At 41.1% G+C, this 15,539-nt stretch overlaps 1 protein-coding gene across 2 annotated transcripts in view; it reads right to left on the bottom strand.

Moving 5' to 3' along the window:
- Window positions 1-846: 846 nt before the first annotated feature.
- LOC308280446 (protein NLRC3-like) overlaps window positions 847-15,539 on the bottom strand; it is a 45,753-nt gene continuing 31,060 nt past the window's right edge. Inside the window, exons 7-13 of one of the 2 annotated variants that reach the window (XM_080720717.1) lie at window positions 15,288-15,539; window positions 14,034-14,204; window positions 13,447-13,617; window positions 13,039-13,212; window positions 12,025-12,195; window positions 10,805-10,854; window positions 847-1,684 (exon numbers count right to left, since the gene is read on the bottom strand). The exon at window positions 15,288-15,539 is cut by the window's right edge and continues 1,582 nt beyond it. In XM_080720717.1, coding sequence (XP_080576843.1) covers window positions 1,359-1,684; window positions 10,805-10,854; window positions 12,025-12,195; window positions 13,039-13,212; window positions 13,447-13,617; window positions 14,034-14,204; window positions 15,288-15,539 — 1,315 coding nt within the window. In that variant the 3' untranslated portion in view covers window positions 847-1,358. Of the gene's footprint in view, window positions 1,685-10,804; window positions 10,855-12,024; window positions 12,196-13,038; window positions 13,213-13,241; window positions 13,356-13,446; window positions 13,618-14,033; window positions 14,205-15,287 lie in introns of those variants that run through there. The other variant, XM_080720718.1, reaches the window with a different exon arrangement.

Raw genomic sequence — 15,539 nt, 5'->3', positions numbered from 1 at the left:
ACCCCCCCCCCCCCCCCCCCCGTCTGTCTGTCTGTTTCACCCCAACCCTATAACCCTATAACCCCAACCCTATAACCCTATAACCCTATAACCCCAACCCTATAACCCTATAACCCTATAACCCCATAACCCCAACCCTATAACCCTAAAACCCCAACCCTATAACCCTATAACCCTATAACCCCATAACCCCAACCCTATAACCCTATAACCCTAACCCTAACCCTATAACCATAACCCTATAACCTAACCCTAACCCTATAACCCTAACCCTATAACCTAACCCTAACCCTATAACCCTAACCCTATAACCGTAACCCTATAACCCTAACCCTATAACCCTAACCCTAACCCTATAACCATAACCCTATAACCCTAACCCTAACCCTATAGCCCTAACCCTATAACCCTATAACCCTAACCCTATAAACCTATAACCCTAACCCTATAACCCTATAACCCTAACCCTATAACCATAACCCTATAACCCTAACCCTAACCCTATAACCCTAACCCTAACCCTAATCACAACCATAACCATAACCATAACCATAACCATAACCCTAACCCTGTGTGTGTGTGTGTGTGTGTGTGTGTGTGTGTGTGTGTGTGTGTGTGTGTGTGTGTGTGTGTGTGTGTGTGTGTGTGTGTGTGTGTGTGTGTGTGTTAGGTGTGAAAGGTGTGAGTGTTTAAGGCAGAAAACAATCGTAAACAGAAAACAGGAAAGATACCTCTTAGGAGTGGACAAACCCAAGGCTAGAACCATGTATCTTTTACCAAAAATACATAAAGATCCAGCCAGTTGGACAATTCCCTACGAAATTCCAACAGGGCGTCCGATTAGCTCAGACTGCGGTTCTGAGACTTATGGTACGGCTGAATTCATAGAATATCACCGTAACCCCTTATCCATAAGACACAAGAGCTATATTAAGGATTCTTATCATTTTGTGGAAATAATAAAGAACATTGTCATTCCAAAGAATGCGATATGATTTTCGATAGATATTGACAGTCTATACACAAAAATTGACACAAACGCAGGGCTACAAGCCATCAAGGACATATTGCGGAAATACCCGGACAGAAGGCGACCAGACAAAGAGCTTGGAATTTTTTTTTACAAAAAATGATTTCCAATTTAATGGCAGGACGTTTCTCCCAATCAGTGGAACAGCGATGGGCAAACGGTTTGCCCCCTCACTGGCCAACATCTACATGGCATCCTGGGAGGAATCAGTAATGGAAAGATGTCCACTCAAACCATCACATTATTACAGATACCTGGATGACATATGGGCCACGTGGGAATACACCATGGAGGAATTCCAGGATTTTATTACAATCCTAAACACACATCACAGAACAATAACAGTCAAATATGTCACAGACATGACACAAATTGATTTTTTGGACATCACTACATACACGGGTAAAAATGTTGACACAACCGGAAAACTTGACCTGAAAGTATTCTTCAAAGCTACGGATAGACACGCTTTATTACATAAGAGCTCGTTCCACCCACCACACTGCATTTCAGGAATAGTCAAGTCTGAGGTGAATCTCTGTGGATGATCAGGGTAACCTTGGTGTTGTAGTGTTACAGTCACCTTTCTGTCCTCCTCTGACAGGGAGAGGAGGTTGTGCACTGTGTTCACATCCAGTGAGAGTGAACAGGAATCTGTGAGAAAACACATGACAAAACATCACAACTAATTAAAACCTCATCAATATTATTATTATTGTTTATAGAGTTTACAGTTTTATTGTCACCGTTGCGGGGGGGGGGGGGGGGGGGCATTGCTTCCATTAACCCATTGAGGAGAGGAGAGGAGAGGAGAGGAGAGGAGAGGAGAGGAGAGGAGAGGAGAGGAGAGGAAAGGGGGTGGGGGGAGGGGAGGGGAATATATACCTGTACTACCGTGTGTGTGTGTGTGTGTGTGTGTGTGTGTGTGTGTGTGTGTGTGTGTGTGTGTGTGTGTGTGTGTGTGTGTGTGTGTATTTACATCACTTGTGGGGACATTACATAGACTTCCATTCATTTTTATGCAAGTCCTGTGGCCTTACCCTAACCTCTATCCCTAGACCTAACCCCTAACCCTAACCTTAACCCTAACCCTAACCCTATAACCCTAACCCTAACCCTAACCTCTATCCCTAAACCTAACCCCTACCCTAACCCTAACCCTAACCCCTAACCCTAAACCTAACCTCTAACCCTATAACCCTATAACCCTAACCCTAACCCTATAACCCTAACCCTAACCCTAACCTCTATCCCTAAACCTAACCCCTAACCCGAACCCTAACCCTAACCCTAAACCTAACCCCTAACCCTAAACCTAACCCCTAACCCTAACCCTAACCCTATAACCCTATAACCCTATAACCCTAACCCTATAACCCTAACCCTATACCCCTATAACCCTATACCCCTATAACCCTATAACCCTAACCCTATACCCCTATAACCTTATAACCCTAACCCTAAACCCATATAACCCTATACCCCTAACCCTATACCCCTATAACCCTATAACCCTAACCCTATAACCCTATAACCCTATACCCTAACCCTATAACCCTATAACCCTATACCCTAACCCTATAACCCTATACCCTAACCCTATAACCCTATAACCCCAACCCTATAACCCTATAACCCCAACCCTATAACCCTATAACCCCAACCCTATAACCCTATAACCCTATAACCCCAACCCTATAACCCTATAACCCCATAACCCCAACCCTATAACCCTATAACCCCAACCCTATAACCCTATAACCCCATAACCCCAACCCTATAACCCTATAACCCTAACCCTAACCCTAAAACCATAACCCTATAACCTAACCCTAACCCTATAACCCTAACCCTATAACCTAACCCTAACCCTATAACCCTAACCCTATAACCGTAACCCTATAACCCTATAACCCTATACCCTAACCCTATAACCCTATAACCCTAACCCTATAACCCTATAACCCTATAACCTAACCCTATAACCCTATACCCTAACCCTATAACCCTATAACCCCAACCCTATAACCCTATAACCCCAACCCTATAACCCTATAACCCCAACCCTATAACCCTATAACCCTATAACCCCAACCCTATAACCCTATAACCCTATAACCCCATAACCCCAACCCTATAACCCTAAAACCCCAACCCTATAACCCTATAACCCTATAACCCCATAACCCCAACCCTATAACCCTATAACCCTAACCCTAACCCTATAACCATAACCCTATAACCTAACCCTAACCCTATAACCCTAACCCTATAACCTAACCCTAACCCTATAACCCTAACCCTATAACCGTAACCCTATAACCCTAACCCTATAACCCTAACCCTAACCCTATAACCATAACCCTATAACCCTAACCCTAACCCTATAGCCCTAACCCTATAACCCTATAACCCTAACCCTATAAACCTATAACCCTAACCCTATAACCCTATAACCCTAACCCTATAACCATAACCCTATAACCCTAACCCTAACCCTATAACCCTAACCCTAACCCTAATCACAACCATAACCATAACCATAACCATAACCATAACCCTAACCCTGTGTGTGTGTGTGTGTGTGTGTGTGTGTGTGTGTGTGTGTGTGTGTGTGTGTGTGTGTGTGTGTGTGTGTGTGTGTGTGTGTGTGTGTGTGTGTTAGGTGTGAAAGGTGTGAGTGTTTAAGGCAGAAAACAATCGTAAACAGAAAACAGGAAAGATACCTCTTAGGAGTGGACAAACCCAAGGCTAGAACCATGTATCTTTTACCAAAAATACATAAAGATCCAGCCAGTTGGACAATTCCCTACGAAATTCCAACAGGGCGTCCGATTAGCTCAGACTGCGGTTCTGAGACTTATGGTACGGCTGAATTCATAGAATATCACCGTAACCCCTTATCCATAAGACACAAGAGCTATATTAAGGATTCTTATCATTTTGTGGAAATAATAAAGAACATTGTCATTCCAAAGAATGCGATATGATTTTCGATAGATATTGACAGTCTATACACAAAAATTGACACAAACGCAGGGCTACAAGCCATCAAGGACATATTGCGGAAATACCCGGACAGAAGGCGACCAGACAAAGAGCTTGGAATTTTTTTTTACAAAAAATGATTTCCAATTTAATGGCAGGACGTTTCTCCCAATCAGTGGAACAGCGATGGGCAAACGGTTTGCCCCCTCACTGGCCAACATCTACATGGCATCCTGGGAGGAATCAGTAATGGAAAGATGTCCACTCAAACCATCACATTATTACAGATACCTGGATGACATATGGGCCACGTGGGAATACACCATGGAGGAATTCCAGGATTTTATTACAATCCTAAACACACATCACAGAACAATAACAGTCAAATATGTCACAGACATGACACAAATTGATTTTTTGGACATCACTACATACACGGGTAAAAATGTTGACACAACCGGAAAACTTGACCTGAAAGTATTCTTCAAAGCTACGGATAGACACGCTTTATTACATAAGAGCTCGTTCCACCCACCACACTGCATTTCAGGAATAGTCAAGTCACAGCTACTGTGCTTTAAACGGATTTGTACCCAAAAAAAGACTTTGAAACAGCATGTAAAAATCTTTTCAAAGCCCTAAGGGAACGAGGCTACACAAGAACTTACCTAAGAAAGGCCTACAGCACCTTTGAGGAGGTCAAAATCAGGGACCAGAGACCCCTTTTAGCCTTAGTAACAACTTATTCCAGCCAAAGCATATTGGCCAACAAACGCCTAAAAAGCTACTTTGAAAATAGGCAGAACAATCTACTACAGGATTACAAGATAATCTCAGCATATCGCAAAAATAAAAATTTAAAGGACTACCTGGTCTGTAGTAACTTGAAACAAAGTAACAGGGCTACAAAACCAACTCCAAGTTATTTTAGCCCACAGAAACAAATTATAAATAGAGCAAACAGAAATGTAGTTGGAATTAAACAAATTATACCCTACAACACACACAATGTGATATACCTTATCACTTGTGACATTTGCAAACTACAGTATATTGGAGAAACGGGAAACTCCATAGCATGCAGGCTTAACCAGCATCGCTATAATATTAATAACCATAAAGAAAGACATTTACTTATTGTAAAACACTATTTAACACATGGGATCCAAGCCCTTAAGGTGTGTGGTCTAGAACACAACAGAAACTGGACTGTTGGAGAGAGGAAATTCCAAGAACAGGAATGGATCAAAAGACTAGATACTAGATACCCAGGAGGGATACATCTATAAATGTTAAACACTCTACCTACACAATCCCTAACACAAAGGCCCCCAATACCTTTGTGATTGAACAACAATGAGCCTACTTGGCCTTTGTCATGCCTAGGGAGTGGGTGCCACAACACACCCTAACCATAACAATGACCCAAGTGATGGACCATTATCACACCTGGAATCCTTTGTTATGCCTAAAACAGAGGACTTGGGGATTAACACAAACTCAAAAAATGGAGATTTGAATAAACCTTACAAGCCTTGTCATACTTGAAGTAAGTGGTCCTGACTGTCATACAACAGTCAGGACTACTTAATCTCCAAGGAGACCTTTTGAAACCTATTGAAATGTAAAATGAATAGAATGAGAATTATCATGGCATTTATCGATTGCATCCACCACGGCTTCGTAACTCGCACGGCGCTACGCCGGCCGCGCGGCCCTGGCCCGCTCTAAGGTCCGCTGGCCTTCGCGCCGCTTGCAATGCCATGGACAATAACTGTGACATCTATTATTGGTGAGAATATACTAAAATGTTTTGGAATCTTTCTTAGTTTCAAAGAATGGCGCGCGCAATCATTCTCTCGGGACTGAGTACATTAGGGAACCACAAACAATGTTTCTTGATGTGACAATCCCGATTGAACTCAAAACCCTCTACCTAAACCTATAACCCTAATCATAGCCCTAACAGTCTCACACATAAAACCCACAGGACATAAACTACAAGATGACCTGTATGATTTTATGAACTAGGGGAACCAACCCAATCTAAAATTGCAACATTCTTTCTTTTTTTAAAAACAAGATGGCGAAAGCACTATTCTCTATAATGCATCTTAGGCATTGACTTTGCCTAGGACAATATATTGAAGTCTTCACTCCCTAACCTAACCCTAACCCTGTGTGTGTGTGTGTGTGTGTGTGTGTGTGTGTGTGTGTGTGTGTGTGTGTGTGTGTGTGTGTGTGTGTGTGTGTGTGTGTGTGTGGTGACAGAATACATAACTGTGTTACAAGGTCACAAAGCGTTGCGGACGTGACACATTGTGAGCTTGTAAATCATCTATTTTTTATGTGCGCAGCCCCGTACGACAGACCAAGTACACATTCACTGCTAACAGTGCAGTCACTCTGTGCAGAGGCTCCTTTTCGGCCCCTTTTCAGACTGGTTGGAGAAAGACCATGTGACCTACTGTAACATAATGATATTCTTTGGGCGTGTCATCACATCTCCATACCGTCCGAAACCCAACTTTTCTTCAGAGAGTTCCGACTTTCCTACGTGCAGATTTCTGAACTCTAATTCTGGGTAGTGCTTTTCAGAAGTTGCTTATGACGTCATTTTCTAGTTGAAACAGACCTTTCTGAGTGTATGGACAGGCCTTTAACCACTTTCATTGTCACTTTTGTATTGCAAAATAGCCGATCTACAAGCTCACAACGTGACCCATCGAGTTGTGAGCTTGTAGATCTGGTAAATAGTTAACTATATGAGGCGTCTTACTAGTATGTACAATAACTATTAACACAATTACTGCCTTTTAATCTGAAGGGATGCTTGGTGCCTTGGTGCCGCGCCGTTTCCTCCGTAGGCCGCCGCTATTATTTTGAAGGGCCGGAAGGGGGTTGTTTTTGTTTTTTTGGATTATCACTTGACGGCAACGATTACGTCATCTAGTCACATGACAGTGTGAGCCCAGAAGAGAATCATGGCTGCGCCCAGCCGAGTGTATTTGTGTACATTATACAGGCCATGTATAATGTACAATGTCTCTTTTGGAGTAAATGAAGTCTCTTTATGGAACTCTCAATGGATTTACTATGGAGGACGTTCACTTCACGTGCACGCCCGACGTGCGTTGTAAACAAATCGCGGACATTACCGATGCGGGCGGGAGTGGAACAACATACACAGTGGCGGTTGGTACCTATATTGCGCCCTAGGCGAGGTAGTATAGCGCCGCCCTATGGCCGCGCTTGCGCGGCCGGATTTTTTTTTTTTTTAATAAAAAAAAAATATGATTTTTTTTAAAGTTAAAAGCGGTTCGGTTCTACACGGCGGCAGAACCATTTTGGGCTTAATATAATAGGGTTTATAAAAGCATGATCTGACTGTCTTAGTCTTACGTTGGGCTGGTCTGGAGAAATGGTTCTTTCTAGTCGGGGATCCACATGGCCAAAAGCTCAAGGAATAGGGTTGAACTTATGATTTTCTGCCGCACTTTTTATTTCTGTTTTATCTATTAGTTTGGTTGTTAAGGTCCACAGAATGAGAGGCCTGCTCTGCTGGAAACATCGCGAAAAAAAGTTATGGCCATTTGTATATTCATTGTCCCATTGACTCCACTAGAAATATTTAAAAAAGAAAACAAATCTACTTTAAGTAGCATGTGAGGGGTCAAACTAGGGGTTCTTCATCATTCTGAAACCATTGCAAGCATTTGTTTTGCATGAAAGACATTCCTTGGGCAAAATATTGGCACCCAAATACTGTGAAAAGTGATGAGTCATCACTTTTTTCCCACTTTTCACAGTTTTGGGTTGCCAAAATCTTGCCCAAGGAATGTTTTTCATGCAAAACAAATGCATTGCAATGGATTCAGAATTATGAAGAACCGCTAGTTTGACCCCTCACATGCTACTTAAAGTAGATTTTTTTCCCTTTTTTTTTATATTTCTAGGAGTCAATGGGACAGTGAATATACATAAAAAGTGCGGCAGAAAATCACAGGTCCTCTCCCATTTTGAGGGACTGGATCCCCGGCTATTCACAGTCACACACAGTGAGACAAGACTATAGAGTTCCTATATCCTGGCTGATAGAGGTCTGTGTTTTGTAGAGGAAAGTCTTTTTTTTTTTTTTTTCATGCGCCCCCTCAAAGTGGCGCCCTGGGCCAGTGCCGCCTCTGGACGTACAGTAAGTAATTATACCTTTACTGTATATACAGTAAGATTGACAGTCCTCACCGTCAACGGCACCATGGTTTTAACCCTTTCAATGACGGTGAGGACTGTCAACGGCAGCAGAACAGTTAATAAGTATGTACAGTCTAAGCCTGTAACGGTTCACTAAATTCACAGTTCAGTTTGCCACCATATTTAAGGGTTACGGTTTGATATTATTTTCGATACGGATTAAAAGTATTAATGCCAGAAGAATTTCAGAATAAGAGAAATGAAAGTTAAAATTGGACCCCTCGTTACTCGCTACAAATCGAAAATCTATATCATAGCAGTCTGTCTCATACTGTATCAGTATCATCTCTTCTCCCTGAAAGTCGGCGCTGCGGTGCGGCACTACATGGAAACTGGTGACCCATCGTGTGCGGTGACTCCAGGGGTCGCTCTCCGAACACGGTGATCATTGTTTGTTTTTGACGCAAATACTGTCACAAATAAAAGTAAGGTCACCATCTTGTGTGTAACACGGCTACGGGAGTAGACGGAGCCATCCAACAAGGAAATGTCAAACTTGGCTTTTCTTTCAAGGGATTAGGATATCGCTCTCTTTTTGCTCTCTCACTAGCTGTTCCCCTGAGGACAGGCGTTCATGAGTCAAACTTTTCACAATGTGTTGGGACGGCAGTAAGATGTCCATAGCCAACTCCGAGTCCTGTCATCGTGTGCTGTGCGCAAAAATAACTGATTTGCAAGCTTACACTGTTACGCTGTTTCAGAGCTAAATGAATCCTGTGGTTAAAAAGAACAGATCTGTAAGCTATAGCATCCTGTTAGATATGTTATTTTTAAGCATGCGCCACCGCATATAAAGTGTGGCTCACACGCATTATGCTGGATGTTACCTCATTACTTGTGTGATCCAGGTTGAATCCAGTCAATTTGAAGAAATAATAATCCAGCGTTTACTTTGAGGTGACAATAAGAAAGCACAGGCCTACGTTTTCATTCACAATTAACTTCTTGTCTGAAGATCCATTCTATAGCCTATTGTGTCATTTTATAGCCTAGTTTAAACTATAGGGAGCTGCTTGACTCTTTTCAGAAAAGCGAAGACTGGAGTGAGAGCTTAATTGAAATGAACTGTAACCTACATAATATGCGCAGTGAACTGGAATTATATAATTAATTATTTCGGAAGCAGGTGTGTAAAGATTCTAATCTATAAACATCTCAAATAGCTTTGGGGAACTTGGTGCCCCTGCTGCCCCAGTGCTATTTGAACCTTTGCATCGTAGGATCAAAATGTTTTGTTCTTGTAGGTGTGTGCTTGTGCCCCTGGTATCAAGGGGTCACTTCCAACCTATTAATAATAAAACACTTTGAGAATTTTTGGTCTTAATTTTTTGTAGGCATTTTGAAAATATTTTTTGTACTTTTACTTGTACTTGTACTTGTACTTTTTACTTTTACTTTTATACTTAAGTACATTTTAACACTATGTACTTTTGATACTTAAGTACATTTTTTGAGAGCTACTTTCATACTTTTACTTAAGTAATAATATTATCGGTGACTTTTACTTTTACTTGATTAACTTTCAAGTGGAATATCGGTACTTTTACTTAAGTATGGGTTTCCAGTACTTTATACAACACTGCGCACACACACACACACACACACACACACACACACACACACACACACACACACACACACACACACACACACACACACACACACACACACTTTAGAGTGCAGAGTGCAACGCTTGAAATTGATTAGAAAACAAAAATGGATAATGATAATGTTGTATCAATGGTTCTATATGTAGACGTCTATCAATTGTATTTATGATTGAGTCATCTATCACCTATCAATATGTAGACTACAATAGTGTATTTATGAATGAGTTTGCATCACTATTTACGATCACCAATCAATCAAAGCTGTACTTTTTACAGCCCTATGTCATACTTAATCTATTCAAAAATAGCTGGTATACTAGCTCACGTTTCACATGCGATCTTGTAGATCTGCTATTTTCAAAAGCATTTGACAAAATGTTTAAACTTTTGAAATAACATGTGAATGGTCCATTGTGGAGCAACTACAGCAGACACATAAGAGCCCAGGAGTCCTACCAGCAGAGCTGCTGTGTCTAAAAAACATATCTCTGAATTCAAGTCTCCATGGGGTGAGTAATCGATAGATAACAAGTCATTTTAGGGGTGAACTATCCCTTTAAGACTCTGTTTCCTTAAAAACATTAAAATCACACTTACTATCTAACCTTGTAAAACCTCAATACTTAGTAAATTTCACCTTTGGCTCTGTACTTGGTCTGCTCTTTTTTCCGTCTACATCAACCTCTTCACCAAAACATTTTCAGCGTATGTTCCTCCCAGAATAGGAATATTATTAAAACCCACATCAACTTTTGCTTCATAGAGAAGTTACATTAATTAAAGTAATTAAAGACCTATTTGTTCATTTAATTACTGATGATTATGATCATCTAATCTTCATTCACAGTAGGATGTTAATGAGTGAATGTCACATCATGCTGTTGTGCTGCTTTGATTTCATGAATAAAACAGAATAAACACTTACACCACTTCCTCAGACCTGGTTTCAGCCTCTTCTCTCCACCATGGTCCACACTGTGGGAGGAAGAGAGACAAAGTCAGGCCTTCATAGTCTATAGCAGAGGTTCTAAAACATGTTTGTCTCAGGTCACCCTGTAAACAACTTCATCCATAACCCATTTAGACTGGGAACGTAATATTAAACATTATTTTGTGCTTTAACTATTGAAAAATAGCAGATATACAAGCTCACAGCGCGGCACCAGGTGCCCCGCTGCGAGCTTGTAGATCTGCTATTTTTGAAAATTTGTGCAAGTCTTATATTTGAAATCCTGTTTTTTGCCAGACCCATGAAATGGGTAGGCCTACATAAGCAAATGTCGGTCTGTCCTGTTTTTCTCCATAGATGGTCATGATGATGACATGATGATGACATGAGGGAGGGATAGACCGACAGACAAAGCCTTCATGTCATCACAATGACATGAGGGAGGGACAGACCGACAGACAAAGCAAAAGGCTTTGTCTGTCGGTCTGTCCCTCCCTCTTTTCTCCATATTTGGTCACAATGATGTCACAAATGATGATGACATGAGGGAGGGACAGACAGCCTATAAAGGGACAGACAGCCTATAAATGTACCATTAAATTTATAGGCCCAGAGGGTTGGCAGAACCGGGGTCTGGCACAACCAGGTTGACCTGGTCTAGTTTTTGGTGAAAAACCTATGTTTCTATGTCAGTGGTGCTCAAACCTTTTCATGTGAAGGACCCCAAAATGTATTTGGTCACGGACCCCCATCTAAAAATATTCAGTTCCAGGGACCCCCAGAAGCAACATTTACAAATGTTCGCTTAAAAATACATACAAGATTTGCACACATTTTCACAACTTTTCAAAAACTTTAGCTATTTTTCAATAGCTAAAGTATAAAATAATGAAGGCCCCTCCACCTTGGGCCCTGGTAAATCAGTCCCACTGAGTTACATTATTTTCTCAAATACATGTGACCCTTTACAGTCTGTCTGTCAGCACAGACATGGTAGGCATCAACCATGTTGTGATGGAGTGGAGTCTCTTCACATTTAGAACCAGAATTCATATTCATGTTTAGAATTGATGAAAGGGACTCTTCAAACTGTCTAGGGCACAGAACAGTTGAAAAGCCCTGCTATACAGCATCAGAGTATGACTTCCCTCCTCTAAGAAGCCATTGGCACTGAGTGGCAGCGTGTCTTTCCCTACCTGAGAGTCTTCAATCCCCAGTCTGGATCCTTCACTCCAGCAGAGAGATGCTCCACACAGTCTCCCAAGTGATTATAGCACAAATCAAGCTCTTTCAGGTGGGAGGGGTTGGATCTCAGAGCTGAGACCAGAGCAGAACAGCCTTCCTCTGAGACCATACATCCTGACAACCTGCGCGCAAGCGCGCGCACACACACACACACACACACACACACACACACACACACACACACACACACACACACACACACACACACACACACACGTAACAGGGTTGTTATTATGTGTTAAGCCCGTCAAAATTAATTTAGTTCAAGGTTCACTTTGTCTTTTGCATTTTTGCAGGAGGATTGTGGAGGACTTTGTCTTTTGCATTTTTGCATGAAAGGAAAATTGTACTCAGGACCAGCTATGTAGAATGAATAACTATCAATAAATAAACATAAAATCCTGAAGTGCAGTGAATTAAAACTGAGCAGCAATTAAAAAAAAACAGTATTATCCAGCATTCATCAGAAGATAACATGGCAGCATGACATACTATATTAACAGTACAGCAAGGCAGAACTGTGAAAGTGCATTTATTGTGGCTTAAATTTCTAACATCAGTTTTGGCTTTGATGGAGCGCAGCCTCTTGTCCAATGGGAGCATGTCAACAGTTTATGGCAGGGTGAGTGGAGTCCTCTATGAGTGTGGTTGCTATAGGCAACACACTATTGTTCTAGGTCTGAGAACCTTTATGCCAGCTAAAGTTAACCTGTTTTTTGTAAAACTTTTGACTGAATTTATCTGGGTTGAAATATCCAGATATCTTGGACGATATAATGTCCAATCAGATAGAATTGGTAATGCTTTAAATGATCATCGTCAGTGCAACAACACTCGCAATTTCCCAGAATTGCACCTTTCTAGTTCTAATTACAATAGCTTTTATCTGGCTTTGTCTGTCTCCCTCTAATTAAATGTGAATCAATTAATCAAGGTAATCTCCACATGTATTCAGGAATACTGACCTGAGTGTCTCCAGTGTACAGTCTGGACTCCCCAGTCCAGCAGAGAGTTTTTTCACTCCTGAATCGGTCAAATCATTGTTGCTGAGATCAATTTCCTTCAAACTAGAGGAGTTGGAAGTGAGAACTGATGATAACTCCTCACAGCATGTCTCTGACAGGTTACAGCCACTCAGCCTGGACAAACATTAGTGATACAATAATTTGTTTATTAGTGATGAAAAACATTACCATGTTGCCTTTATTATTATTATTATTATTCTTTTCTGTAAAAGAAAGATAGCATAATGTATCCAATATCAGACGTTGTCTTCCTCCACCTAAAAGTAAATAAATTAAATAGTCAGGCTAATATCCATGTATTTAAACAAGGATATGAATGGTGTTCTGTACATGTTCAGGAATACTGACCTGAGTGTATCCAGTGTACAGTCTGGACTCCCCAGTCCAGCAGAGAGTTTTTTCACTCCAGAATCGGTCAAAATATTGTTACTGAGATCAATTTCCTTCAAACTAGAGGAGTTGGAGAGAACTGATGATAACTCCTCACAGCATCTCTTTGACAGGTTACAGCCACTCAGCCTGGACAAACATTAGTGATAAAATGAATGTATTCATTAGTGATGAAAAAAAACATGTTGTCTTTTTTTCTATAAAAGAAAGATAGCATAATGTATCCAGTATCAGACTTTGCCTCCACCTAATAAACTAGACCAGGTCAACCTGGTTGTGCCAGACCCCCTGTCTGTCATCATCATTTATGACATCATGCCTTTTGTAGGCATGTCATCATCATGTCATCATCATATATACCCTTTATATAGAAAACCCGGACAGACCGACATTTGCTTATGTAGGCCTACCCATTTCATGGGTCTGGCAAACATAAAACATACGTAAATGAATGCTGAACGTGAATAATAAATAATCAAGTTAATCTCCACATGTATCTAAACCAGGATATGAATGGTGTTCTGTACATGTTCAGGAATACTGACCTGAGTGTCTTCAGTGTACAGTCTGGACTCCCCAGTCCAGCAGAGAGTTTTTTCACTCCTGAATCGGTCAAATCATTGTTACTGAGATCAATTTCCTTCAAACTAGAGGAGTTGGAGAGAACTGATGATAACTCCTCACAGCATCTCTCTGACAGGTTACAGCCACTCAGCCTGGAGAAACAAACATTTGTGGATGAAATCAATATGTTTGTATTTTGTTTTAAAGTTATACCATGTAACTTTTTTTATAAAACAAATTTTAAAATTGTCCTAACTGCTAAATCGCTAAAGTTTTAGAACACCCACTCCGTTATTTTCAGCTTCTAAAGCCTTCTCTTTATATGTTTTCTATGAGCCGTGAGGGGGGGAGAATTTCGCGGCAAAATTGCGTCATCATACTACCGGCCAATCACAGCGAGAGTTATACACTACCGGCCAATCACAGCGCATCTTGAAGTGGGGTCGCTATGGCGGCCATATTTGTAGTCGCCCGTGTGTCTCTATACTCAAAAGGTAACCTCGCCTACCAGGCAGGGTGAAGGAGTCCGTTTCTCCGGAATGCCTGAACGCACAGGAACCAGGGACCCCTCAAAAGATAGATCTCGGCGAGGTGGAGGCAGACGAGGTGTAATTCATAGTGCACGGATCATGCACACCCATGCCTAGATCATGCACCACGTGTGTCCACATTGCTCACAACTTTCAAACAAAAAAATCCGAATGGAAATCCGTTCAGGCATTCATGAGATAACAGCCATTATGTTTTCCTAAAATGTAAACAAAGATGGCTGCCATGTTTGAAAGATGGGGTTGCTATGGGGGTTAAACATGCAATTTCGCGATTGCTATCATATGCCTACTACATTTTTTGGGGTCAACATTTTTTTTTATTTTTTATTTTTTTTTATTTTTTTTCCCCCGGGATCTACGGGCGTGGCAGGGCGGTACAACGGGATTTTCCGGGATTTTCGGCCATAGCAGAATATGAGTTAAGAAGACTTCCGTTGACCTCCCTATTTTGGGCATGTCATTATTAATTATGAATTTTCTTCAATTTCAATAATGTTAAATTTTATCAAAAATAGCAAAAATAATATATCTACAAGCTCACATCACATGCTGTGAGCTGTAGAACTGCTATTTACACTATTTGTCATATTAGGAATGCTGAAACAGTTTAATGTTTGAATTTTCTTTCCTATAACAGAACAATTATATAATATATTAAATGTATCCAGTTATCAGAGCACTTACACTGCTCTACTGGAGGCTTTGACCAGTGGCAGCAGCCCCAGGAGAGCCTTCTCTGAAGCTTGGTATTTCTTCAGGTCGAACACATCCAGATCCTTTCCTGATGACAGCAACATGGCAGCTATAGTTGACCACTGAGCAGGAGAGAGTTTCTCTGTGGAGAGACGTCCTGAACTCAGGGACTGTTGGATCTCCTCTTCTAGAGAATGATCATTGAGCTCATTCAGACAATGGAACAGATTGATGCTTCTTTCT

Source organism: Nannobrachium achirus (assembly GCF_963921795.1).
Source record: "Nannobrachium achirus genome assembly, chromosome: 24".
NCBI classification, from domain to species: Eukaryota; Metazoa; Chordata; class Actinopteri; order Myctophiformes; family Myctophidae; genus Nannobrachium; species Nannobrachium achirus.
The sequence above is the reverse complement of the archived record's forward strand: the minus strand, read 5'-3'. Positions and strand labels throughout refer to the sequence as shown.